Source organism: Drosophila grimshawi, unplaced genomic scaffold, assembly GCF_018153295.1.
Source record: "Drosophila grimshawi isolate 15287-2541.00 unplaced genomic scaffold, ASM1815329v1 contig_311, whole genome shotgun sequence".
Classification (NCBI taxonomy): Eukaryota; Metazoa; Arthropoda; class Insecta; order Diptera; family Drosophilidae; genus Drosophila; species Drosophila grimshawi.
Genome location: NW_025063098.1, coordinates 4,546,856 through 4,561,092, shown reverse-complemented (window position 1 = coordinate 4,561,092; position 14,237 = coordinate 4,546,856). Strand labels below are relative to the sequence as shown.

The 14,237-nt window shown below is 37.2% G+C and overlaps 1 protein-coding gene across 1 annotated transcript; it reads right to left on the bottom strand.

The window, feature by feature from the left end:
- Positions 1–5,182: 5,182 nt before the first annotated feature.
- Positions 5,183–13,783, bottom strand: LOC6563601 (putative elongator complex protein 1). The gene is made up of 6 exons (XM_001990360.3): positions 13,155–13,783; positions 11,975–13,088; positions 9,366–10,781; positions 6,861–7,098; positions 6,419–6,780; positions 5,183–5,426 (listed from the first exon to the last, which is right to left on the bottom strand). Exons 1-6 carry the CDS (start codon positions 13,716–13,718, stop codon positions 5,362–5,364), a joined length of 3,759 nt encoding a protein of 1,252 aa, XP_001990396.1. The 5' UTR covers positions 13,719–13,783; the 3' UTR covers positions 5,183–5,361.
- Between the last annotated feature and the right edge of the window lie 454 nt (positions 13,784–14,237).

Here is a 14,237-nt window from a genome sequence, read left to right as displayed (position 1 = left end):
ATTGCATTTGATTAGCTGCATTTTATATAGCTTTTGGAATATTTTTATATATTTTTATATTTACGAAGAGCCAACTTAACAAAAATTATTCAATTAAAAAAGCAATTAATTAAATAGATCCATTCTGCGAACACTTTATGTGGCATGCACCGAGTTATCCATGGTCGGTTTTATTGGAATTCAAATGTGGCTTTACACGAGACGTAAGACGAGGCTTGGAAAAAAAACCTGGTAACTAGAAACTTAAAGAAAACTTTAAATAAGCTTTTTAATTTTATGCAATTTATTTATTTTATTTTATTTTTTTGGCCACCCAAAAGTCATTTCCTAGTTGATGTTTTTTCAACTTAAACGTTCGTTGACTTTTTACGTAATAGTTGCGACTGTCAACAAAATAATTAAAATTTTAATTGAATTAAGCGGGTAGGAGGCATAAGGTATCTAAATAGCTGCTGAAAGATAGAGAGTAGAAGATAACAGAATTTTTAAGTATTATCAAATAACTTTGCCAATTTTATTTATAAGCTTAAGTTTATTCAATAAGCAGAAGTGAAAAACATTTACAGCAATTGCTTTGTCAAGCCACAGCAAAGCTAAAAACGGCCAAGAAACATTTTCTATTTGATGATTGCCAAATGCAAAGTGCAAAACAAAAAGCGTAAGCCACAAAAAGTTTTGTAAGAAGAAACCAGCTAAAAACCGACTAAAAGATAATGCAAAAAAGTCGAAGCAACAAAAAGATGCAGCAACTGAGAAAAAGAAGATAATGCAGAAGACACAGCAAAGAACCAGAAATGACAAACGAAGATAATCGAGACAAAATAAAAGACAACAAAAAACGGCATAGGTCAGGTCTGTGGGTCTGAGTGGGTCTGAATGCGGGGCAACCTTAATCTAAATACAACTTTTGCTTAGCGGTTTGTTTGAGATGAAGACAATGTTGCATAACGCTCATAGGGGCTAAAATAATACTAAAACGGTTAGATATATTTGAGTCGAGCTGTTAACTTCTCACTGATCAAGACAAATTTATCTTCTAAAACAGTTTTGCAGTTTTTCTTAAGTGTTATTCACAGAACTAATAACAATATATTTTTAGGATTTTTATTTTTAAAACTAGTATAAAAAAAAGATTATGGGATATAAGTGCAACTTAACCGGAATCAACTTTTAAAGCGACATCGCTTTGAAATTAGTGATAAATGATTATGGAAAATAAAAGCATCTCTTTTGAATTTATTGGAATCACAAAATAATTAATTATAACCAACCAAGACACATTTAAAAACGATTTATGCTCAAAGCGTTGCATATTGACAAATCACTGTGCAGCAATCGGAGGCATCTCGAAATGAAACTTATGACTTAACAAACGGGAAGGTCGCTCATCAATAAAAATCCATAACTTGTCTAACTATGAGCTGCATTTAAAACGTGGCTACGACAAAGTCTATAAATATATACATACATATATATATAATATATAATATATATATATATTTGTATCTTTAGTTACGACTGCTAAGGTAATATATGCAAAATCGAAAGCCTCAAGCGAAGGCTGGCTCGAATCGTTGCCTTTGCCACATCATGTTGCAGTCAACAATGTATTTTTTTTCTTGTCTTTTTTTTTAATTAGAGACCAGCAACAACAGCAGCTGAGTAAACACAAATGCATTATGCATTTTGCAAGTACAACATAAATCGTTAATAATGGGCCGCGAGTAACATTTTGAATGCCAAATGAGCTGCCGCCAACGACGGAACAGAGACAGACAGACAGACAGCCAGAGAGACAGAAACAGAGGCAGAGTGTCAGAGAGAGGGGGAGGAAGGTAGCAGGGAGACCCAGCAGGCTTACAGACCTACAGCCCCAACCCAAAAATAAAAAACAATTCAAAACTAAAGTTGACTTTCATGGAATGTTGTTGAATTCGAGCCCAGAACGCGTTTGGCTCTAAACCGGTTAACCAACATTAGACGTTGGCTATGGGTTAATGATTACAGTGGTCACTACCAAATTCCAATTGTCCAGATTTTTAAAAGTAATATATTATATTTCTTGTATTTATTCTAATATTTATATTGTTTTTATTATTTTCTTCAATTTATCTATTCCAATCGCTTAACTAATCTTTGCTTTCTTTAAATACGCATTTTGTTTAATTTAATATGAATTAGAATTTTTCAAAGACCTTTTAAATTTATAAAAAGAGAACATTCATAATAATCTGTCTCTGTTGGAGCATTTTTTTTTCATTCAATAAGCCAATTAAAACAGCTTCTGACGATATAAAAAATGTATTCTTTGGTTTTTGAAAAAAATATTTGCTTCAAATGGACTTTATTATGGAATTGTGGCGGTACAAAGAAATCGATTAAAAACACGAATGAAAAATTAAAAAATTTTGGAAAACCCCAACTGAAATGGGTTTTTTTTATACCTGTACAGGATTTATTTTCCGCGCCCACCCTTCCAAAAATGTTTAAAGTCTACCACAATTTTAGAGCTAAAGTTACAAAAACTTGGCAATTAGAACACCAGAAATAATAATAATTTCATTAACATTGTCGTGCGATCGCTGTATTTAATTCCTTTGTCTTTTCTGACAGCTTGAAATTGGTCAGTTCGGAGGTCAGAGTCAGAGTCTAATTTAGGAGATAAGAATTGTGACAGCAGCTAAAGCCGAAAGAGCCGCTCAGCCCCGAGTGCTGAGTCTGAGTCTGAGTCACGTTCAGCACTTTTGGGATTTGCGGTTTTTGTGGCGCCTTACAGACGTGCCCCGCGACTTGTGTCTACCTGAAGCAGATTGAGTAACACTCGCTCGCCTAGTTGCAAACCCAATTCTACAAACAAAGAAACCCAACGACAGCATTCGCATTTCAAATTTTAAGACAGCGATAATCGTGTTTATACAGAAAATACTCATAATTTATGCGCATAGGTTTCAGTTTGCCGTTTGCCATTGTTGTAAGGCATATCAGAAGATTTGTAAAGTTCCGTCAACGATAAATTCGCATAGAGTTAATTAATTCAGTTATCGATAGGTTTATTGGTTGGAAAACTTCCAGTGAATATCAACTATTATTTAATATACAGCCATAAAAAAGAACTGTCAAGGATTTTTGAACACTTAAACCTATAAAAACCATTACATAAATTACACAAGCGAATAAAGCGCTTGCCAAGGCATTGAAAAATATTTCAAACATTTGGCAAAATGCAAACGTTTTGTGCAACAGACATTTTTTTCCACGCTTAGCCACAAAACAAAGAAGCAGAACAACAACAACCAAATTATGGCATTAAATTTATAAATAAATGATTGCTACGCGGACATGTGCGAAAAATATGTTTGCAAACAAAAAAAGTGCTAAATAGCAAATACAAAAAAATGTAGGTGTAATTAAATAAACAGCAGTAACAGCAAAAAAAAGAAGAAAAAAGAGCAGCGCGGCAAATAGAAGTAGCAAAAATAAAAGCATCAGCAATGAAAACCAAACGAAAACAAAAAAAAAACCGCTGAATGATGTTGAAAGTCGTTTTGCAAGTTTCAAGCTGAGCTTTGAGACTGGACAATGCGCGAGTGCGAGCGAGATAGAGAACGAGAGAGGTGACCAAAGCTTTGGCAAGCACTTGACTGCGACACCAGCAGCGCTGTTTATAGAACAACAGCGCGGGGTGACAGATAAAGAGAGAGAGAGGGAGATAGAGAGAGTGGCAGAACTTACCAAAATAAGTAATAGTTGTTGTTGTTGACTCCAATTGACAGACTGAGCTACTTAAGTTAATTATATTTGTTGTTAATATGTGCACACTTCAGCAACTTAAGCAACACAATTATTTCGCGTATGTATTTGTATTTATTTACTTAACGCACAGCTGCGACTGCGACGGTGACTGCGCTGCTTCCGTGTTCGACTGCGCAGCAAGCCCTCTGGGCAGCGACAAAAATAACAAATAGGAGCAGCAGCAGCAACAAATGTGGAATTGAATTTTGTTGTGTATTTCTGACTATGTTTTCACACTTTCTTCATAATTAGCACAATTAAACAATTATTAGCTATCAATAGCAAAATTTCCAATAATTAGCTATTTATTGGAATTTCACATTTATACATACATACATATATCTATAAATGTATTTGTGTATTTCTTTCATTTGCACTTTTTGCACTCCGTTTTTCGTTTTCGATTTCGTTTCGATTTCCACACACGCGTTTCCTCTCGCACTTGTTGCTCTGACTAAATTTGTGGGTTGCGGTTCGATTTTTTATTCTTTCTTTTTTTTATACAGCTTCTATATACAAACATATACACGCACCAAATATTTTTTTATATTTGGTTTTGGTAAAAAATTGTTGGGAACAAAAGCAGAGTAAACGCGCCAAAGTAAACGGTTAGCGCAGCAGCAGCGAACACACGACCGCTTCGTCCAATGCCGCTCACTCAAATGGCGCTGCGAAAACGAAAACGTTGAAAGAGAACATCAGAGAGCAGCGTCGAGCTCAATTGGAGTTGCGTCGCGCCGGTAATGTCGGCGACGTCGGCGCTCACAGCAGCCGCAGCAGAATATGTTAGCTGCGCATGTCCAGCGTGCATTAGGGTGATTCAGGATGCCGATGTGTATAATTTAATATGCGCTGAAATGGGAAAGTTAAATGAGAATACTTGCAACTGTGTGCAATTTTTAAATGCACTCATTGTATTTTAGCACTATCAGTTGATTTATTACGGTATTTAATTTTCTTGACTTTTATATAACCGTGGGCCCAGTGTGCGGAATGCATGCTGCCTGGCAACAATGTGCACCTACAACAAATCACTGAAACCTGTTTCAGGCTGCGACGTTTCCTTTGCTCAGCTGCTGTTTTGTCAAACAAACTGACGCCGATGCCGACGGCGACGTTGACGCCAACGCAGCAGCAGTAGTCGACGGCAGCGACAGGAAATTAACCAAAATACTTTGAAGGGCGGTTGCCCAGCGATAAGTAAATAAATAAACGCCTACTAAATGACTGTCCGTCGAGACCAATCACGACTTTAAATGGAATGCACTCCATGCAAGCAATACACCCACTTTTCACATTTAAATCGAAAAAGAAGAGAAGAAGAAAAAATACAACACGCAATTTGTGTTTCGTGCTAATAAATTTATATATTTATTTAAAAACAACTCAATTAGTTTGTTGTTTAATGCAACATTTATTTCTTATTTCAGCTGGAACATCTAGTGAAAGTAAATGAGAGTTTTGAAGTCCGCCGGATTTGCATGAAAAGTGAAAATTGAATGCACGCAAATTGGAAATTGGAAATCTGCATTTAAAACAGCGAAAGAGCGATAACGACAATGATAAGAACTAATGCAATATGCCATGCTTCCAGTCGATAATGTTCAATTGTGGCTTGAATCGCTTCAAGGGATCTGCAACGATAACAAACAACCAAAATAGTTGCAAATATTTCTGATTAGAATGTGCAAATTACTTTAAATTACTTTTGATTGCATATTTGCAGAAATTAGTAAAAGCTATATTAATATATATTCCAGTTCGAATAACTATACTAATTATTAATCATAAATTAATATAAATCTCTCACATTTTCTCATTTAATCGATTCATAGCCGTATATCCTTGCGAATCTATTTCAAAAACTTTCAATTTGGAATTTCAAAAACTGTTGACTTACATAAAAACACTTATAAAATATTTAAAATTTTTGACAAATTTGGATAAATGCGTACAGGTTGCCCTGTTCAGATTCTGTTCTGAACTAGTTCTAAAAGTTGACTGAGTTAGAAAATTAATATGAAAGAATTGTAGAAAATAACTTAGAAATGCGCGCAACAATATTTAAAGTAAATTTGTCCTCTATCTAAAGATAAAGGAAGATAAATTGATCTTAAATATGTATGATAGAATATGAAATATTGGCATACAAATATAATAATATAATAATTATTTCATACTAATAAAAAATATAAGAGATACAATTTTCAAACATATTCACATATATAAATATAATAAGATAAGCGAAGATAAAATGTTCTTAAATGTGTATCATTAAATTGGATTTTATAAACATATTAATTCATTTATATGATTATAATATGCAAAGAAGATAAGATAAGATCAAATAAATACATAAATCAATTAGAAAACTTTTGCTATAAATGCTACAAGGTGTAATAAATAATAATTTGCTAAAATCATATAAAATACATATAAAAATCTCTAACAAAATGATACTTAATTAATCAAATGAAATTATAAAATAATAATATAAAATATGAAAATAAATAAATATATATATATATATATATAATATATATATATATAATACTATAATTTATTCTACAACATTTGAGATTTCTAGTTGAAGTGCTTTATATATATAAATAAAATGTTGACCCACTTATTAATGCATAACGCTGTTCCTTTCGCAACGCCAGATAGTCGACATTGGGTCCGGTCAAGTGCTGCGCACTGCCGCCCATTAGTTCCGGTATCCAGATCTCGTCCAGCGACGATTGCACCTCCGACAAGATGCTGTCGTATTGACGCTGCAACATTGCTGCTTGGGCATCCTCGGTGTGGAGCTGGAGCAGTGCTTTGCATGTGTCACGCACAAGTTGCTGCTGCTGGAGCTGGCCGATCTTCGTGATTTGGTTGTGCAGCGCATCGATGAGCGCGATATCTTCGAACGGATTGCCCGGCTTCAGACTGAGCAGCTTGCGTTCGTGTTTGCGACGATTCTTACTGGAGCGAAATGTTTTGCTGTAAAGAAAGTGAAACACATGAAAACAAAATATATATCAGATGTGCACTGATGTGCATGATGACTGTCGATTGCTTACCCGGTGCCACGTGAGCTGCCGCTGTGCCTTGAGGATTGCATGCTGCTCGTGTCCGAGAGCAGATCGACCTCATCAATGTCCACATCGTGCTCATCGTTCCCGCCATCAGCGCTTGCCGCCTGACGCTTGCGTATCTCCAGCAGACGCTGTTTGTGCTCCCCGAAGAGCTTGCGATCCGCGCACAGTGAACCCTCCAATTGTGCCACATAGGCGATCAACGCTGGCTTCACTCGTTCAGCTGGAAGGCAGTAACGAAATTGGTAAGAATTTATTTTAATAAGTTTAAAAGAGGTCCGACTATAAAATTGAAATCGATTGCTGCTTTTAATCTTTTTAATCTAATTTTCTATTTTCAAAAAAGAATTCAACTTGAAGAAAATCAAACGATTATAAAATTCAAATCGATTGCTTCTTTTAAGTTTAATATTAATTTTATAATTTTAAACAGTTTAAAATTGAAATCGACTGCTGCTCTTAATTTTCAAATATTTACAGTATCTTTAAGGCAATATAATAATTGCTCTACTCCAGAATTCTATATTAAAAAATTAACTCATTTTGAAGAAGATGAAATCGATTGCTTCTTTTTAATTTAATTTTTAAAAGTTTAGACAGAGGTTACCAAATAATAAAAATTTGATTATAAAATTTAAATTGATTGCTGCTTTACAATTTCTGCAAGGCAATATTTGAAATTTAATGATTGCTCTATTCTAAAATTCTATATTTTAAAATTAAAGTTTCAATTACTCTTATTTTAAATGTATTCTTATAAATTAAGAGGATTTTCAAAAATGATTTTTATTCTATCCATCAGCTTATATATCAATATTTGTTGTACCACATTTGAATCAATTGTTCCAGCATTTAAAAGACAATAATGTGTTTGCTTTCAATGGGGAAAATATGCTTTATTTGTATAATGTTCTTTACGAAACTGGATTACATTTTGCTTTTACTGGACGACACCGACGGTGAAAGGTGGATAGTTTTCGAGGCTTGCAGGATGCCTGCTGGGCGAAGACAGCCGTCAACAGAAGGCCTAAAATTGCAATCAATGCTGTTCTCATTATTTGACTTTTTGAATTATGTGGAAAACCCTCGACTAACAACTTTATATATAGCTCGCAACTCGCTTCGACAGGAATGCATTTTGAGGCATTTTCGTTATCAAAATTTATTGGTTCGAGGCGCAACTGAACAATTTGTGCTTATCTCAGCAATTAAGTCTTATCATTTCAAATGGAAATAGGGCAGAATGCAAGATTGAGTGTGCAAAAGACAAAAGAAGGAACCATCTGCGACAACATTAAGTATATATATATTCCTGATCAGCATTTGCAGCCGATTCGAGTCTCTCCTTTTTCTTTGCTCAATTCCATTGTACATTTTTTGTAAAATGTAGAAAAAATTCGTTGTATATGCAGAAAGGTTTAAAGAATGGATCTTCTCTAAGAATCATTATTTGCATTTCTACTTTTAAGACATATTTTCTATTACTAAGAAATATATTTCTGGAAACTAGAAAGACAAATTTGTTGAATATTTTGCTGTTTATATTTCGAATATAAGATTAAGGAGCCATAGACTTCATATACCATAGGCAAGTTAAGTTTATTTCAATCCTCGTTTCACGCATATAAAAAAAAAAGAATATTTCCGATTGCATTAAAATATGCAAATGTTAAGATGTAGCCTTCCAATTGATATAGAATATATCCAAACAGATTATTGATAAACAGTTTAAACAGTTCATTCGGTTCAAACACATTGAACAACCTTCTTTCCAGAATATCTGCCAGTCGAGCTCTCTCGACTAGACCATTCTAATTTACCATCTGTGTTTTGTAGTTAAAATTGCAAACTTTAATTCATCGCAAGTTATCTAAAATTTGGTATGTAAATGAATGCTGATAATAAATAATAAACGAACTATAGAAAAAAGCAACAAAATTATATATAACTAAGTGCAATAAAAAAAACTCATTTTTTCAGATCGAAATTAAAATATATTTTGCTTGTGGAACCTAAAAACAAAAACTCTTCTTAGAGCCCAAAAATAAATTAATTAATTTTTGCGCCTCTGACGATTTAAATAATTTAACCTATTTCTTCTTTCACAACTTACTTTATGCACTTCGATTTCGAAGACTAATATATCAATGTAGTAATATAATATAATATAATATATCACTTATATACTCAGATATAATTTTCTTGCACAAGTTAAAAATGAGTTTAAATTGTGGATTTCAATTTTGCCTGAAAACCAAATCGAAATGAATAATTTCTTGAGCCGTTTTTAATATGGAATTTTTCATTATCGATCACTTTTTACCATCTCAAAACAACCATCAAAAATTGTTTCCAATCTATTTACCAACTGTTTGTTAAAAAGTAATTCAAATAGACGATTCAAAGATATCTAAAAAAAACTTTAAAGCTTACAAAATAGTAAAAGTAAATCAAAAAATAGGTAATTCAAAGATGCCAAAGTTGACTTACTCAACAGATCAGCGGCGCCAGCGGCTGTCAGCAGACCCGCCTCGTAGATGGCACGCCCAAAAAGATGTCCCCTTATCAGGACATCCAGCGGCTCCTCACTCGCCGGCTGGCTGAAGCGTTTGATCAGCTCGTAGGCCTCCAGATGGCGATCCTGTTGCTGCAGCGGTGCCACCAAAGAATGAGCGATCTCTTCCAATGGTACCGTGCCGTCGCGCTGTGCCAGGAGCAGCACTCGCTGCCAGTCGAGCGTGTGGCGGGCGCTGAGCAGCGCCTGCTGCAATTGGTCGCCACGTTCGTACATGAGACTGGCCGCCTCCAGTTGGGCATTGGCACGCAAATGATCGGCGAAAGCGACACAGATGCGCTTATGGAAAACAGATTGCGACTGATAGATGATCAGCGCCCGACTGTACAGCTTGTGCTGGTCGATAAACTCCAGCGCCAGATCGTAGTGCTCCTCGCCACATGCAGCCAGATGGGTTAAGGCACGCTCGTAACGCTTCAGATGCTCATCGATTTTGAACTTGCGATAATCCAGCGGCAACGATTTCAACTCATTCAAATACGGCAGAAACTCCTTGGGGTCCTTTTGCGATTTCTGTGCGACAAACAAGACCAGTCCGAAGTCATAGGTGCCCAGGGCGACATTGTACAGGTCATTGACATCCACCAGATACAGCAGATATTTGAGCAGCTGGTCGGCCAACGTGGAATCCTTTTGTTTATGCTGCCAGATCAATTGGAGTGCCTGCTCCAGTTTGCCCAGTTTCACATAGGCCGTTATAATCGGCAGACGATAGCGTGCTATCAGCTTCGGCTCCTCCGCCTTCTCCATGCGTCCGAGCATCAGTTGACAAATAAATTCCACTTTGCGATCCGCACTATAGTTGAGGGGAAAATGTTGCTTGGCTGCGTCATAGTTGCTGGCATACATGCCCAAAGCATAGTCCTCGTTCTGCAGCTCGCTGAGGAACAGGCAGAGCCATTGGCTATCATGAATCTCCTCGATGAACCAATCGATGAACTCCACAAATTGCTGCACATCGTGATCACAGATGATGTTCAAATTGATACGCTGCTTGCGCACAATTCGCATCGCCGCCTCGAAGTAATGTGGTCGCAATCGATCCCCGATATGCTGCAGCACCAGCACCCGTGGGCAGATCATCTCCAGATTGCCGCGCGGCAATTGCAACACCAGCCGTGCATCTCCAGCGCCACCAGTCACCAATTTGGCGCCGCGTTCAATGGTGCGCGTGTCGACAACGCGGCGATCCAGCAAACGCACAAAGTGCAGCGCGTTCAGCTGGGTGTAGGCCAGATAGTTGCCCACCACACAGAACGAGGTGACATCCTCCGCCATCCTCTGCTCATCGATCTGCAGCAGATGCTGCGAACGCAGCGTGATCAGACCCTCTAAAAAACACAGAATCGTTATCAAAAAGAAAACAATTTTCAAGCAATCAAATTAGCGTAAAAAAAAGAATAATTCAATATATTATATAAATTATAGTAATTTAAAAATTATTAAATTTTCAATCAATACTTAAGATGAGTAATCATTGAAAGATGGGATAAAAGTGGATGGGATAAAATTATGATCAACAAAAATTCAATCACAAATGCGCCCGTCGAAATAATAGTAGTGAAATAGTAATGAAAGTTTGATATTTCGAAAAATTAGATATGATGTGTGGATATATTATTCAACGTTTATTAGTTGCTTGCATAACACTAATTAAATCCCAAATAACCGCCACATAGCCAAGTTGTGCACTATTTATAGAGAATCATCTCATCTTACAATTCGAAACAGTCTTTATAAGTTCACACCACAAAATTCTCAATCCGTTTAAGATGTGGAGACTGGTCTTAAATGATTTTGTAGACCTGACTGCAGTTGTTGTCCAACTCAATCGCATCTCCTCAGTGACCTTTAATAGCAATATTACATTCCTTACTATCACATATAGTTTGCGATCCGAGATTTCTTTCATACAATATTATTCACATCATTATAAGCGATCAGTTGTGTTTAATTTAGAAACAGATTCTGAGCTGCTTCCTCAATTTTTTCAACTATCAATTCAAATGTTTCTCTGTTGTATTTTTTGCATTATGTTTTTTTGTTAATATACATTTTTTGTTGTTGTAATATAATCTTTCAAGAATGTTTCGCGCCTTTTCCCAAATAATGTCAACAGATCTCTATAATATTATATTATATTATTATAATATTAGGGTAAATCTTCATTTTCCGTGAATGCTTTGATTGTAATTATATTTTAAATCATTGGCCGATGAGAAACTAACTAAATTTGTCTACTTATTAAAGACTTTTAGGAGTGCAATTTGATCCGCATAAAATGAGTCTCATTTTTGTGGAATGCATTTAGAAAACTAAATAAATTAGTTTTGCATTATATTGATCAACAAACTCTTAATAAACTCTCAGTTTTAAATATTTCTTAACTGAAACAGTCAAAACTAGATGAGAAGCAAATAGGAATAGGTTAAATAAATAAGGGAGATATTTTAAAGAGTTAAATGAACCAAGGAATATTATATATATATATATATATATATATATAGAGTTATCTTTGTTATACCTGATGTTTTGCCGCAGCTGTAGAATTGCATTTGATCCGCTGACTGCTGCAGTTGCAAATAGGTGCGTTTCAGCTTCAGCTGATTGGGATTCCTCTCTAGAGCAATTTCGTAGACCTGGCGATTACTCAAAGTCTGCACATAGATGAAATTTGAGCTGACTGGACCCTCGGTTAAAGCATTAATGGTGCCCGTGATGCGCAACGAACACTCAATATGATAATCTTCGCCCACGACGAACGTGGAGAACAGCATGAGCCGCGTATGATTGGCCAAAGTGTGGGTGGCATAGAGATTGCCCAACTTGTCGCAGCAGAAGTTTGCCAATTGGATTTGCGACAGTTCCACATGCGGCTTGGCGCTGTTGTAAATGGAGTGCTTGTCGGAGTTGTACAAGTGAATCGCCCGTTCGCTAGTATAAATGGCTATGTGGGACTTGCAGCAGCCAACGGCATTTATATACTGCCCAGCGGACAAGGCAATAGTGCGCCAGCACATGGGTGGCGGCACCACAGCCTTGTTGTAATCGGTGAGTAGCAGACGTTGCCCATCGATGACATAAACAATTGCTGTGCCCGGCTGGCAATCGATGGCGAAATGCCAACGATGCGTATAACGCTGGCCGCTCTCGAGCAGCACGTGCAGCACATGCTCGGCGCCCAGCCGACTATCCCAGTGGAAGAAGGCAAGCGGATTTTCGAGCTCCTTGTAGACCAACACCTGCTTCAGATACCAATGATAATTGTTTATCGTATATAGATAAATACGCTGGGCATCCGCTGTTGCTGTGTGCAGCGCCAATATATCCGAATCATTGCTCCAGCGCAGCTGCACAATGGGCTCGACATTCAGATCGAAGGGCAGCACAACTTCCCGATGACGCAAACCGTTCTTCTCGAAAAGAGCCACCGTCGATTTGTTAGCAAAGACTTGCGGCTGGGCAATCCAGTTGCCACTGGGACGCCAAGCGAGCGGCGTTTGCATGCCATTCCACTTCTCCGCCGTATGCTGCAGCTTGCCCTCGCTGTCGTAGACGCTGAATGTGCGACCCACTTGGCTGGCCACATACGAGACGGCAAAATAGGCGCCATCGCCACGCCAAGCAATGTGCACATCCTGCAAAGGAAGACATCGATTCGATCAAGTAATCTATGGATCAGCTAGGTATCAGTGACCTCTTACCTGTGGCAACTGTTGCACATCTGTCGGCGGTTGGAACTCGGCAGATTGCTTTGCAGCCTGTTTGCCGGCATTGCCATGGAATTGTGTCTCTTTTTTGCCCCAGCCCACGTTGACGAACTGCTGTTCGCTGGCGAGCTGAGCATCGAGTGGCTGCTCGCCGAGTACATCGTAGGTGCAGGTCATCACGACGACATTCTTTGCCTTAGTTATGAAGACGACCACCTCCTGGTTGGGGGACCAGGCCATGCACTCGATGCCAACGTCACAGAAGGTGCCCTCGCTGGTGGCCAGTGTGTCGGGATTGATGAGCAGCACTTCGCCAGCGGCTGTCGCCACACAGATCGCATTCTCGAGCTGCAGAAACTCGGCGCTGACTATTTCCGCGGGGAGTTCGGCGATTATTTTCGGCTCGTTTGTTTCATCGACGGTGAAGACTTTGTTTTCGGTGATGATGTAGCTGATTTCATTATCCTTGCGATCGATGTCCGGCTGGAGCAACAGTTGCTTTGGATTTTGTATGCCGGTTTTTTTCTCCTTGCAATATTGCAGCTTGAGATTGCGCATATTTTTAACTTGGATTTATTGTCAAATGCAATGACAACAACGTGCGCACAACAAAATACCAAATAAAATAGGCACAAGTAATCGTATATCGATTCAAAGTATATCGAATATTTATAGGTAAGGGTATGGTCGATGACAGTAACATTAAAAACAGCTAAGCAAATATTTATTGCCACATCAAAAATACAATTCAATACATTTTACAACTTTAATAATACTAAAAGTGATTGCACTTAATTTACTATCATAACGATAGTTTGTGTATCGGTTCTATTTGCGCAGCTACGTCATCAATGTAAAAGAAGAAGCAAACTTTGGCGCCAAGCTCAATTTTGAGAGCATCTTAGTAATATTCGAAAATACGTATGTAATATATAAATAAAACAAGGTTCTTAATTCATTTATATTTTTAATAGTAAGATTCTAGGCTATCGACACAATTAAAGCTAATTAATTATTTTCATTGACAGTACAAGCTTTTTAAACAATCAATTAATGATTGATTCAAATCAAACAACA